The sequence below is a fragment of the Lindgomyces ingoldianus genome (assembly GCF_010093535.1).
Source record: "Lindgomyces ingoldianus strain ATCC 200398 unplaced genomic scaffold BDR25scaffold_9, whole genome shotgun sequence".
In the NCBI taxonomy this organism is placed as follows: Eukaryota; Fungi; Ascomycota; class Dothideomycetes; order Pleosporales; family Lindgomycetaceae; genus Lindgomyces; species Lindgomyces ingoldianus.
Genome location: NW_022985170.1, coordinates 1,173,494 through 1,186,704, shown reverse-complemented (window position 1 = coordinate 1,186,704; position 13,211 = coordinate 1,173,494). Strand labels below are relative to the sequence as shown.

The 13,211-nt window shown below is 49.7% G+C and overlaps 4 protein-coding genes across 4 annotated transcripts; 2 read left to right on the top strand and 2 right to left on the bottom strand.

The window, feature by feature from the left end:
* Nucleotides 1-829: 829 nt before the first annotated feature.
* Nucleotides 830-2,356, top strand: BDR25DRAFT_332982 (FAD-binding domain-containing protein; the record flags this gene model as incomplete). Its single annotated transcript, XM_033692795.1, has 3 exons — nt 830-916; nt 983-1,308; nt 1,360-2,356. The coding sequence occupies 3 exons, from the start codon at nt 830-832 to the stop codon at nt 2,354-2,356; spliced, it is 1,410 nt and encodes a 469-aa protein (XP_033550251.1).
* A 539-nt stretch (nt 2,357-2,895) lies between these two features.
* BDR25DRAFT_218761 (uncharacterized protein) lies at nt 2,896-4,459 on the bottom strand (the record flags this gene model as incomplete). Its single annotated transcript, XM_033684942.1, has 3 exons — nt 2,896-3,652; nt 3,703-4,230; nt 4,326-4,459. 3 exons carry the CDS (start codon nt 4,457-4,459, stop codon nt 2,896-2,898), a joined length of 1,419 nt encoding a protein of 472 aa, XP_033550250.1.
* Nucleotides 4,460-6,891: 2,432 nt separating this feature from the next.
* BDR25DRAFT_352826 (phenylalanine ammonia-lyase) lies at nt 6,892-9,136 on the top strand (the record flags this gene model as incomplete). The annotated part of the gene is made up of 3 exons (XM_033695065.1): nt 6,892-7,067; nt 7,117-7,223; nt 7,272-9,136. 3 exons carry the CDS (start codon nt 6,892-6,894, stop codon nt 9,134-9,136), a joined length of 2,148 nt encoding a protein of 715 aa, XP_033550249.1.
* An 80-nt stretch (nt 9,137-9,216) lies between these two features.
* BDR25DRAFT_392560 (uncharacterized protein) lies at nt 9,217-12,918 on the bottom strand (the record flags this gene model as incomplete). The annotated part of the gene is made up of 9 exons (XM_033698208.1): nt 12,746-12,918; nt 12,310-12,716; nt 12,057-12,283; nt 11,908-11,972; nt 9,625-11,866; nt 9,573-9,580; nt 9,421-9,491; nt 9,322-9,372; nt 9,217-9,253 (listed from the first exon to the last, which is right to left on the bottom strand). The coding sequence occupies exons 1-9, from the start codon at nt 12,773-12,775 to the stop codon at nt 9,217-9,219; spliced, it is 3,138 nt and encodes a 1,045-aa protein (XP_033550248.1). The 5' UTR covers nt 12,776-12,918.
* Nucleotides 12,919-13,211: the final 293 nt, after the last annotated feature.

Genomic DNA, 13,211 nt, shown 5'->3' with positions numbered 1-13,211 from the left:
TTACTTTGGTGAAACGCACGTTAAAGTGTTTCGGCCACATCACGTACTACTATTATGGTTTTTGTGCCGAGAAAAGGGTGGTATAATATCTAGGTACGTCTGTGCCACTATCCCGGATAAATTCCCTCATGAGTCGAATAATCAACCCAAATTTCCGGTTCGCCTTTTCTACGGCCAAAGTTCCATTTTCCTCGTTAACCGGTCGCAAGATCGGATAAAGGCACAGTTTCAGCCTCATTTTGCCGCTCATCCCCACAAGACAACTCTATCTTCATGATCTCTTGGTATCCTTGGCCCTTGGCACTTGGCCAGCCCCCCACCCGGGTTCCCGTCAACCAACATGCTTGCACCTGATCACGGGGGCGACCAACCTTTGGCCTGCGGGAGCACATGTTCCCTCAAAATTCCAGACACTTTCTAGAAAACCGGACAGCCAATCCTGGCCGAGTCCGATATTGACCTCGGATGTTGTAGCCGTGAAGGAAGCCATTGTCCCAGAGTTGGACGTAGGTTGGGGAAATATGGTCTCCGGAGGACTCGGGTGAGCAGTTGAGAATCCCCCCACTTGCTGAGGTCGTACGCTTCTCTTACGATAGTTCTATTTGCAGCCTATATGAGCGAGTTACTACTCGATGCGGTCTCTCCTTATCTCATTTCTCACATTCGCTTTTGTCCGCAGGTGATGCACTTCATGAGCTCCCGTTCCTGGTAAGGCATAGCTCGAGTCTGGCATCCTGTATTTATATGTTCAGGATTTCTTTTGTTTGTCAGGGACAATTCTAGTCGATCTTTTCTTGTACTGCCCGATCTCCCCTCTAAATCCCCCACCATGGGAAGCCTCGCTTTCTTTATTGCCTCTCTAGGATTTCTTCTACCTTTAGTCTCGAATGCAAACCCTCTGGATAAGAGAGCGGCGGTAGACACTTGTCTCACAAACGCGAAGGTTCCAGTGTTCACTTCCGGATCTGCAGATTTAACACAGGCTCTTAAGCCATTCAACTTACGCGTGACTTTTAAGCCAGCAGCCTATGCTGTGCCTTCCACAATTCAACATGTCCAGGACGCCGTCGCCTGCGGTGCGAGTAACGGAGTCACAGTCACTGCAAAGTCAGGTGGACATAGCTATGGATCTCACGGGCTTGGGGGCGAGGACGGGCATCTAATTATCGACATGAGGAATTTCAGCAATGTTACCGTCGACCAAACAGCGCAGACAGCCAACATTGGTCCTGGTGGAAGATTGGGCAACGTCGCCACTGCTCTGTACAATCAGGGAAAGCAGGCCATCAGCCACGGTACATGCCCAGGGTAAGTCAAATCTTTCGAACTTATCTACATCCCTTTGCTAATTTGATACAGAGTCGGCGTTGGTGGGCTCACCCTTCACGGCGGTTACGGATTGTCTTCCCGCGGCCGGGGACTGACTCTCGACAACGTTCTCGAGGCTACAGTCGTCCTTGCGAATAGCACCGTCGTCACTGCTTCGACGACACAGAACCCAGACCTCTTCTGGGCCCTCCGAGGGGCTGGAGCCGCCTTCGGTGTTGTCACGAACTTCAAATTCAAGACCTTCACTGCACCCGAAAACAACATCGTCTTCCAATACTTCTTCTCACCCAGCTCAGCCTCGCAACTGGCCACGGCACTCACCGCCCTGCAAGACTTTACTCGGAACTCACAGCCACCAGAGCTCAACATGCGCCTGTTCCTCTCATCATTCACCACCTTCTCAGGCGTATACTACGGCTCCCGCTCAGATTTCGACAAAATCATGAACCCGCTACTCTCAAAAATGGGTATCGGATCCGGGACAGTCAGCACAAACAGTTGGTTAAATACCCTCACCTCCTTCTCTAACGGTCCGCTCGCACAAACTGGCACTTACGACACCCATGAGACCTTCTTCTCCAAATCACTGATGCCAGAATATATGTCCCCAGAAGCCATCACAGCACTCTCAAACTACTGGAATGCAAACGCTCGCTCAAACTCTCGCCAGTGGTACCTCCTCTTCGACTGCCATGGCGGAAACGGTAGCGCTATCACCAAAGTCTCCGCCGACTCTACTAGCTACGCACACAGGAATGCAACCTTCAAAATGCAGTTCTACGATCGCGTTGCTAGTGGAAACTACGATCCTTCCTGGATGCCTTTCTTGAACGGATGGGTTAAATCAATCACAGACGCTATGCCTTCTGTCAACTTTGGTATGTATATTAACTATGCGGATACCAGTTTAACTAAAGATGAGGCACATACGCATTATTGGAAGGACAATTATAAGAAATTAGTGGATGTTAAGATGCAGTATGATCCAAAGAGGGTCTTCGAAGGGCCGCAGATTGTGGGGAGTTAAATGGGGCTGAGGAGGGTTGGAACTCCGGGGTTGTGTGGGGAGCAATTATTTGGTGTGGGGAAGGCTGTTATTTAAGCGAATAGATTGGGAGGTCTCCAAATACGGACACTATGGCGTTTACATACTCCCTACATTCATTTCTTCCGAGTCGTTATTCCCGGATGCGCAAACCTGGTTCTTGCTTACATGTGGAGTTTGCGTAGACGACAGAACATTACATGGGTGTTTCGTGACACAGCTTCGCGTCCTGTCGGCTTCCTCCTTATTTCTAGCGAGATAGTAAACCTATTAAAACTCTCTTTTATACCCTGTGATATGTGCTAATATAAAGATCCTGCTTAAGTAGTTATGGAACCAACACCAGCGTAAGCGCGCTAACCCTCTTCTAAATGGGATTTGGTACGTGGGCCACGTGCTCAAAACATTTTTTATTTCCCTTCAAAGCCACTGCAACTCCACTAACTCACAATAGACAGTTACACGGTGTTTGAGAGTTAAAACCAACAGTTAGATTCGTCATTCTTCTCATCGTCCTACACCTACCCTTCCTTCCCACCAACCTTCCCAACTCCCCTTAACCCCCAAAAACTAACAACCTGCGTCCCCAGACAAAGCGCAAAGCAGAACCAAAACGCAACACGATATCCACTTAACAGACCTTTCTCCCTGCCTACGCCCTCCTCCACAAGCCCCGAAAGCGCCAGTCCGACTCCCTTTCCAATCTGCGCGATTGTGTTAAAAACACCACCAGCTAGCGCTTGAGTCTCGTCCGGGAATGCCTCGGTAATGAGGAGGTTGGCAATGGTATAGAATGCATCGACTTGGATTGCGTTCAGAGCCACAGCAGGGAATTCGGCTGCCCAGTATGTCCACTTTGGATTCGCGAGAGCCATCAGAAGGGGGGCGATGCAGGATAGTGAGGTTGCGATAGCGATGATGTAAGGTGCCCGTACCCTGTGCACGATGAGCCCCATTGTGAGATTGGCGGCCGCTCCTGCGATGCAGGTTGGCAGAAATTGAATTCCGGAATATAAAACGCTGGTATTTTGGAGATTTTGGAAGTAGAAGTTGAGATACTGCTCCACCGAGTTGAATGCCCCCCAGATGAAGAAAACGTTGAGGCAGACAGAAGTGAAGATTCGAGAACTCCATAGGGAGTTCGGAATAAGGGCGGGGAGGTTATGGTTTGTCGCGTAGTGCATCCAGAGGGCAAAAATCGGGAGGAGAATGAGCGATGCGCTCAGGAGGCCAATGTTAGTAGGTGTACGTATTTCGGACACGGAGGAAGTGATCTCCCTACAAGTTTTAATAACTCCCATTACAGCGTAGGAATTGGAGAGGCTTACGAGAGCACGTAGAGCAGAATGCCTAGCGCCAAGGTAATAATAAGAATGCCGATCCAGTCGACGTCAGTCTTCAGTCTCCTCCAACGCACCGCTGGGTTATTTGAATTGGTACGCGGAAGCTTCCATGCTAATAGTGCTAGCACTAGGAAATTGAAGATACTGGTGATATGAAATCCCCACTGCCAACCAATTGTTCCTGCGCACACGCCTCCCATGATAAGTCCGATTCCGAAACCAATGGGTAAGCCTCCTCCCATGGATGCGAAAGCAATATTGCGGCGTCGGCCAGGAGGAAGGGCTGTAGTGACGATACTAACAGCCGATGGGAGGCACAAGGACGAAGCTACTCCACAAAGCGCTCGAATGACGATCATCTGGGTGCCCGTCTTCGAAAGCCCGGTCCCAATAGTCATGGCTACCTGAAAGATGTTTCCCAAAAGGTGCATCCGCCGACTTCCTAGCATGTCAGTAAGAGTTCCGAAAAGTAGAAGTGTACAACCATTCGTCAGGGCGTAAATTGATACAGGCCTAGACTCGTAGAAATCAGCTGACATATTCAAGAGGAAATGTAAACTATTGAGTATTCCACCATTTTAGAATAGAGGAAGGGAGAAGATGCATACCATAGCAGAAGTTTTGGGGTGAGATGGAATATAGAACCGACTTCTGGTAGTACGACAGTCATTAGGCCAGAAAGCATGCTGTTGATAGATGTGGCAGAAGCAGCAGAGATAATGACCGCTGATGTTTGAATCATCGACTGGATTGGTTGTGCATTGGCTATAGATGCCGGTGACTCTGAAGGAGTTGAAGGATGGTTGTGGCCGTTGTCCTCTGTGGTACCCGGAATGACAACCACACAGGCCGGCAGGTTTGACTGCTTTCGTTTCTCTTGGACCATAGAGTCACTATCTGAAGGGTATGCACTCTCTGATACATTTCCATTCAGTGTGCTGGCTCCCAGGTCAGACCAGCTCGGTCGCTCGTCCCGGTGAGCATTCATATCATTCAGTGGGATAATATGAAAAGTAAAAGAAGGAACAAGGAAAGGCACCTCCTTTTTATTGGTAATGAAGAGTAGTGCTAGAGGTTTTGAAGACTATCTTGCTAGAGAACATGACTGCTAGAGGGTGCCATGTTACGAAAACCTCCGATGTTGCATTGCATATTGGGTTCGTTCTCGCCACTTTGTCAAGGCAGCAGAGGGAACAGTTCACCACACACTCACAGGGCACTCTTTCACTTGGAGGTTCGTGTTGAGAAAACTGGGTCTCCAAGGTTTGGATGGGGCTGAGCTTTCCAAGTGGTTCCATGCGACACTGTTTAGGGATCCAACCAAGGGGCGAGCGCGACCTTCAGCTAAAACACCTTTCAGCTTACCTCGTAAGTATGTAATCATATAGCGATCCCTGAATTTGTCACGGCGGCCACGACATGAGCAATTTTACTCATGCCATTCTAGGGTTTGGGGGTACCTTTTCCCCAACACCCGAAAGTGCAACTTCAAGAAGCAGATAGATCTAACTTGGCTCCCTCGTGCCACTACACCCCCAAACGTACATACATCGCCAGCTTGATTCGTTGGTCCTTCCGTTCATTCGTGTTGCACAAACTCTCATGCTGGTACAGCTATTCTGAAGTCACTTCAACAAGCCTAAACTCAGCCCGAGAAAATTTTCCCGCAAAAGTGGAGAAAAGTCGGCTTCGGAATTAGTTAGTCTAGGTTTTCCCTTACGCTGTAAGTAGAGCACACCGCTATATTTTTAGGTACTACACCACGCACAGCTCCGTATTCCTGCCGCATGAGCCTCCAACTCGTCCCTGTATTAATATGTGCGCGAGAAATAATGATCTATATTACGAGCAGCACAATGGAATACTCTAACATTATGTTCACACCGACCCTGTAAGATAAACAGAATACATTGAGAGAAGATGTCAACAAGATGCATTTCCGCTCCACAACCTCCCCTGCTACGTTCCACGTTGGGTGATAGGTATGCTTGAGTTTGTGCCATTGCCATCGGCCGTGAAATTGTCAACAGGAGGCCACTGCCGCCAGGTCCCCCCTCCTGTTTGGTGACTTTACCTTGTTCTAATCATAACAAGGTCACCGCTGATCCGGTGGCTGCGGTGCCCAGTCTCGTGTCCGCATCAGGGTAGCTTAGCGTACGGCTTGTACAACGCAACTCCAAGTAGGCCTTTGGGCTGCCATCAAACCCGGTCCAGTGCCCGTTATCCAATATTTAGAATTTCTACGCCAATTCCAATGAGACGCCATTGCTCCTAGATGAGGTTCTAAGATGGCTGGACCGTATTTCGCAAGCTTCTCTGTTCTTCGTTTTCATCTGCGTTGCACTGCATCTCAGGTCTAATTTACGAAGCATTGAAGACGTAAGCACGGTAGTGAAACGCACATCTCATTCGCTTGCCCCCGAATATCGGTCAAGCACCCGTCGATATAACATTTGACAGAAGGTCAGTGCTGCCGACAGTTTCCTTCTACTGTTACTTATATCGTTCACCTTAGCTAATATGGAACCAAAAGGCATCGCGGCATAGATTGTCCGGCTGACGGTCACATGCTAGTACAACACCGCGTCGAAGGAAGGTGAGTGTTAGCGCGCTCCGTGTTTCTCTCGGCATGAGGTTATGGCATCCATGACACGGAGGACTCGACGACACCGCGTACCACCCCTTCTCTGACCTTGCCCACCATTAAAATGCATCATGCTTGCTTGGAGATGTGACTCTCAGAAACTTCTGAAGCTGTTGTGTTATTGGAGGAGACCGCTGCGGTTCGTGTTCGAGCACTGCAAATGAAGAGGCACAGGAGGGCGTATTGGTTCTCGCAAGGAAATACCCTTTCTACGAGTAGCCTCGACAGTTCAGTATAACTCGTAATTTGGGTGGGTGGAGGCGTGGTAGCCTTCTTCCCATTTGTTTCAACTGCTCCTCTGCAACGGGTGATAAGTGGAAATTGCAACCTAGGCAGAGGAGGAGACCCATAACTCAACTCTCCGCAAGCAAGGATGATCTCGGATAGCATTTAGTGTCTGTCATATAAATACTGGACTCTCACCCGTGCAAGATTCTTGGATTCAATAGACATTAAAGCCATTGCTGGATTTAAGACCTCTAGAAATACCAACCATCATCGAAGATAACCTTTCCTTCCTCACACCAAAAATGAAGACCGATCAGCTAAACCCCATCAATGGCTGCACGGTTTATAGCCATGCAGACCACAGTCATGCATCTCTCGTCCACCAGACCTGGGCACGGCTCCAAAGTCTAGTGGAAGGAGACCAAGTTCGAATTAGTGGCCAAAGCCTGGATATCGCTAGTGTTGTAGCAGTTGCCAGGTGAGGTGGATAGAAAAGATAGTTCGCACTTTGAAACTGACTGCAATAGAAACGGATGTTCCCCAGAACTAGAAACAACGCCCGAGGTGCTGGATCGTATTCAAAAAAGCGTCGATACGCTTGAAGAGTATCTGTCCAAAGGATACTATGCATACGGTATGAACTTTATAGCCTTTACGAGGTATGAGGGCTGACATTGTATAGGAGTCAACACGGGATTCGGAGGAAGTGCCGATTCGCGAACGAAGGATGTGCTTGCATTGCAGAGATCCCTTCTCCAACACACCCAAAGTGGTATTCTGGTTGACATCGATAAGAAAAGCCACGGAATAGCGAATTTGGATGTTGGATTCCACTCAATGCCAGCATCCTGGGTGAAAGGTACCATGCTTGTCCGCTGTAATTCTGTCGTCCGGGGTCATTCTGCGGTCTCTCTGCGAGTCGTCGAGCTCATCATAAACTTACTTCGCAACAACTGTGTTCCTGTAATTCCCCTTCGAGGAAGTGTATCGGCATCTGGAGATCTCCTTCCTCTTGCATACATCGGTGGCGCAGTCGAGGGGAGTCCTGATATCTTCGTCTGCATCCAAGAGGGCGACACGTACAAGATCATTTCTGCCAAAGAGGCTTTGGCTCATATTGGAGAAACGCCGATTACTCTTGGACCAAAAGAAGGATTGGGCCTCATTAATGGAACTGCTGCGTCTGCAAGTGTCTCATGCCTTGCATTATATGATGCAAATAATCTTGCCATTATGACACAGGTCCTGACTGCCATGGCCGTGGAGGCTCTTCTTGGAAACGCTGAAAGTTTCCATCCTTTCATCGCTGAGGTCCGTCCTCACCAAGGCCAGATTGAGGTAGCAAAGAATATCCGCGGCTTCCTCCAGGGCTCCAAGCTTGCGACGTGCCTTTCGTCAGACGACAAAGATCGAACTAAATCTGGCCTGTACCAGGATCGATATGCGGTTCGAAGCGCATCCCAATGGATTGGACCCCAGCTTGAGGATCTTCTACTCGCCCACGAGCAGATTACGACGGAGCTCAACTCGACGACAGATAACCCCCTCATCGACATCGAAAAGAAAGACGTATATTCTTGTGCCAATTTCCAGGCAGCTTCCATCACTTCAGCCACTGAAAAGACTCGACTCGCTATACAGATGCTTGGCAAGATCATGTTCGGCCAATGTACGGAGCTCATCAACCCATTCTTGAACAACGGCCTGCCCGCAAATCTCGCAGCAGACGACCCAAGTCTTTCGTTTACGATGAAGGGAGTGGACGTGAACATGGCAGCATATATGTCCGAACTGGCTTTCCTGGCTAATCCAGTGTCCTCTCACGTGCAATCAGCAGAGATGCACAATCAAGCCGTTAATTCACTCGCACTCATCTCATCTCGATACACTATGCAAGCAGTGGAGGTAGCGCGCCTCATGGCATCTTGTTTTCTGTATGTCTGCTGCCAAGCCCTTGATCTCCGCGTCTTACATCTCGAATTCTTGTCGAAGCTGAAGCCTGCTGTGCTGCAAGTCACGCAGGAGGTCTTTGGGGAACTTCTAACCCCTCATGTACTTGATACTGCGCATTCTAGAGTCGTTGACGTAATTCCCGGAGCGTGGGGATCTAGCACACACCTTGATGCCACCGAACGATACGAGCATCTCGTCAACACTACGCTTCCCGTTCTCACCAACGCGATAGCTTCGACTACTTCCTCACGCAATCCAAGTTTAACACTCGCTCACATCGAGGCATGGAAGGAGAGGATGCTCGAGACGGTTTCTTCAGCGTACACCAAGCACCGTGCTACTTTCTTCTTAATCCAAAGCACACCCCAGTACTTGGGGAAGGCGTCCACGGTAATGTACACTTTCGTGCGAAAGGATCTCGGGGTGCCAATGCACCAAGGCTTGGTGGAGCATCCTCGTGGGTGTGAGGCGGCAGAAGCGAATACTATGGATGGTCGACCCAAAAAGACAATTGGGTCCTGGGTGTCGATTATCTATGAGAGTTTGCGGAGTGGGAGAATGAATGACAGGATCATGGCGTGTCTGAACGATTAGCCAAAAGGTAAGACTATGCTTTATCCATAAGGGAGTAGGAGTTGACCAGAGCTCGGGAATTAATACGAGGTTCCGGCTCACTATTCCTCTGTCTTTAGTATGGCTAGGGAAGTCTTTCTTGGTCGAGATATTCTCTGATAGTTCCATTCTAGTATCTTAGCTCCTATTGATGTCTTGTGCTTTACGTAATCAGGATGCTGAGTTCAGAGGTGAAGCACAGCGCTTTTGGTTTGACACTAGCGAGTACCACGGAAAATGTTTTGATGTATTAGAGATATACATACAATGCTATGCCAGCACCATCTACTGTCCCAATAACCAAAACAAAGAAAGTCTTGAAGGGAAGTCGTGAAGACTAAATGGTATCATGCCATCCCAAGCCCACAAACCCCAAGTGTTAAACATATTTAGAAAAAAGAGAAAATCCATAACCCACTATCCCGACTCTCCCGCCCATTGACCAGTCTATAGCTTGCTAAAGTTCCGACTGATCATAACCACCACTCCCGCAACTATCTTAATCGCAATCCTAAGGACGAAGACAACAGTCTTGAACGCAAAAGTCAAAACACTTATAATCGTCCTCGTCACGAGCGGTAATTTATCTTCATCCTTCTCCTCCTTCTTTTTCTTCTGCTTCCCCTCTTTACTTTTTGTCTTTGTTTGTGACTGCCCGTACCACTCGCCCAACTCAATATCTTTGTCGAAAGACTCGGATTTGGAAGTATGCCCAGTCGTCGTGCTCCGTATCGACCACTTCCGAAGGCTAGATACAGGGTTACCATGTTTCTTCCCACCCCAGGCTTCGTATCCATCGACGAAGGAGTCTTTGAACTGCTTCGCGGTACTGGGGCCCTTCTTACCCAGCACGATGCTCGGTGGTGGAGGCTCGAAATTCTCTTGACTTGCATTCCTGCTGCGCCGCCCGCGCACCGCTTCTGCGACTGCGACTGCAAGGAGCGTGGATGCTGCAACGTCGATGAGAAAGGGGTTTCCGAAGCGGGAGAGAGCGCCGAGATTTAGGATTAAAGCGTCGTTAGCGAAATCGAGACGTGCGAGCATAGCATCATCGGCGGTTGCGTCGGTCGTGGTTGGCAGTTGAGTGACATCCATTTCTGAGGGTGTTATGCTGATTGGTCGGGCATCTAGTCCGAGGCTATCAAGCCGTGGTGGAGGAGGGGGAAGGCCGTTTGCGAAGGCAGTTGCGCGTGGGGACGTAGGCGAGAGGATGTATGGGTTCATGATGGTTATGGAAGCAGGTTTTTGGTTGTTGAGTCGAGGTGTCGAAGGTATATTGTGTCCGTATATCGCAGTCATGGGACGGGTGGAGGGTTTGTTGATGACAGAGCAGTCGCCCTCTATCTGGATAGGGAAGATTCCAAGACTGGGATGATGCAATGAGTATGAGCCTTCTGAGGGCATGTGTTGCGCCCAGGGGTTAGTTTGCTGTTGTGGGGCATCCCGGGTCCAGGCAAGTGCGCAGCATTCACGTTGGGCAGCACTCATGAGGACGCCTTCAGCGAGTGCTTGGGCTGCCGGTGATGTCGCCCCTGGGTCAGTGAGAGCGATATGTGATGCAGCAGGTGTGTTTGCTGCAGCGTCCAGGGCTTGGAGTGCAGCAAGTTTGGGGTAGATGCTTGTAAGGAGCGTCGTCGATTCTTGTTGGAGTGGGTCGAAGACCTGGCTGTCCATTGATGGTGGAGCAATGAGGTCGAGATGAGCAATGGGAAGGACGCGTGGTTGGGTAGGGTGGTGGCGTTGAATGAGCAGTTCCTGCATAATACTCTGAACTTCGTGTTCGCCAGCAAGGTTTGCTTGACCTAAGCTGTAGAAAGGAAGAGATGGAGTGGTGCCGAAGGTTATTGTCGGGTTGGCTGCAGTAGCGCGGTGCATTCGTAGGGTGTAAAGCTGTACTGCTGGATCTTCTTGGCCATTACACGCTACCCATAGGTTGTCGAGAAGATGGGAAGGAGTGAAGAAAGGCTTTGGTGGAGGACTCGTGCTTCCATCTCCTGCGATGTTGCTGTGGGGGATATAGAATTCAGGAGAGTATGGTGACCTGCTGATCTGTGTCTTTGGAATGTGTGTTGGGGATGCTTGAGTTGGTTTGTACTGTTGTTGGGCCAAAGGAACAGTGGGGTTGTAGACTGGGAATATCGACCGGATTGGAATCTCTTCCCCTGTTGACTGTCTTGTAAAGTTTGTAGCAGCGCTGTTGGCCCGGACTAGTGTAGGACTCGCTGAATGCACTGTCCTAATCTCCGAAAAAGCTGGGGATGCTACTCGGTTCAGAACAGGACTTGAGTTTGGTGAGCGTTGTTTTCTTTGGTCATCTCGAACTGGCAGTGACGGCGATGGTGCTCGAGGATCTTGGATGCGATGGGAGGCTTTTCTGTGCATTGTGGGCGATGGTTCCCTTGGCCTGGGAGGTGAGTCGAAAATTGGCCTGCTTTCTTGTGTAGGTGACCGAGTAGCAGACGAATTAGGTATGTGTGCTCTTGGGGGAGCTGCTACCGAGTTTGACGGTGACACCGGAACCGAATTGACTTGAATGATGAGCTCATGGAAGTCGGTTGGAGCCTTCGTACTCTTTGCACTCTCCATCTTCTCTGCTGTTGGCTCAGGAGTAGGGGGCTTTACGCGGAGCTTCCTGTTCGGACTCGGTTGCCTCGGGGGTCGAGGGGGAGGAGGAAATAGTTGCAATGCAGGACCCGCCATGATAAACCGTCTCTTTCAGATTAATTCGATCACCCTAAAAATACTAGAAGAACCAAACAATGTTTCTCAAGATCAAACGAAGGCGGACTAAAGAAATCAATTAAGATGGTCACAAAGCCTTGACGTGACCGACCTGCCTAAGCAAACTAGATAGTGTGGGGAGAAGGGTTTTAAGATGCGTGCACGAGCAACAATTCCACACAGACGGAAAGCTCACTAGCATTGCAGCAAAGGCAATAGCGGTTCTCCGCTGTCGCCCTTGCAGAAGGCTGCTCCTTTGGGCCTTGTGGTGTATAGGATAATCCAATCAAGACGCACATAATCCTCGGCGCTTCCATCAGATTGAAGGCGGCGGTTATATTTTGGGTGGTTGGTTGTTCACAAAGTAAGCGCCCACCGCTCGCTACACCAACCACAACGATGCAGGGCCTGCACCCTGCATTGATTCGTCGGACTGCATGCGTTGTCCCTCCGCACGGGCACCAATGTTTGTGACGAACTGACCAGCGGCCCGCCGCCGCGAGTATCTCGGAGATCTATTTTGAGCGTCTAACATGCCTTCGATGAGGGGGACGAGCGAGATCCTCCGCATCCTGACCATGTCCCTGACCGAAAGCGGAGAAGGCATGTCGGATGCTGCTTTCGGTGCGGATGGTTGGAATGCTGTAAGGTGACGATAAAGAAGAAGTGTCCGGCTGTTGTTGTTTCCGAATGCAAGGCAGATTCTGACTCTATTTGCAGCTCGACTGATGGGCAAAGGAAAGGGAGCACAACGGTAACAAACGATGAGCGAAATTTTTGATCCACGCCGTTGTTTCAATGATTGGTATTGAGGCTTGAAGCGATGCAGCCACGAGAGTGCCTAGCGGTAAAGGAGAGGTTGAGCATCACAGAGGTAGCCGCTGGCGAAGCTGATTTCATTGCCGTTGACCTAACTCGGCCTAGTGTGCCCCTGGGAAACGGCGATGCTCGGAAAAATGGAGCATCGAAACATGTCGATAATGCTGATTCTACAGCGCGTTCTGGACTTTTTGGCGTCAAGAAAGATATCAGATGAAGTACGAGGTTCCAAGGCGAATTTCGCCTTGGTGTCCAGGGGATAATAGTAGTTATTCCTCAGCAACGAGCTTCCCCGATGCGAGTTCCGGGCGCGATGCGGACAAGCTTTCAACGACATCGATTGCTGGCCTGACTGCCCGCGTCCCAAATTTTTGTCAGATTCAAGACATTGGGAGGTTTAAGCGGACAAATCGAAGCGGGTAACAAGAGTTCAAGAGCCACTCACAGCCTTTCTCTAAGGAAATCAAACATGTATTTTCTCAAAGTGACGCGTCAGAGTGAGGTCACCCCATGCAAA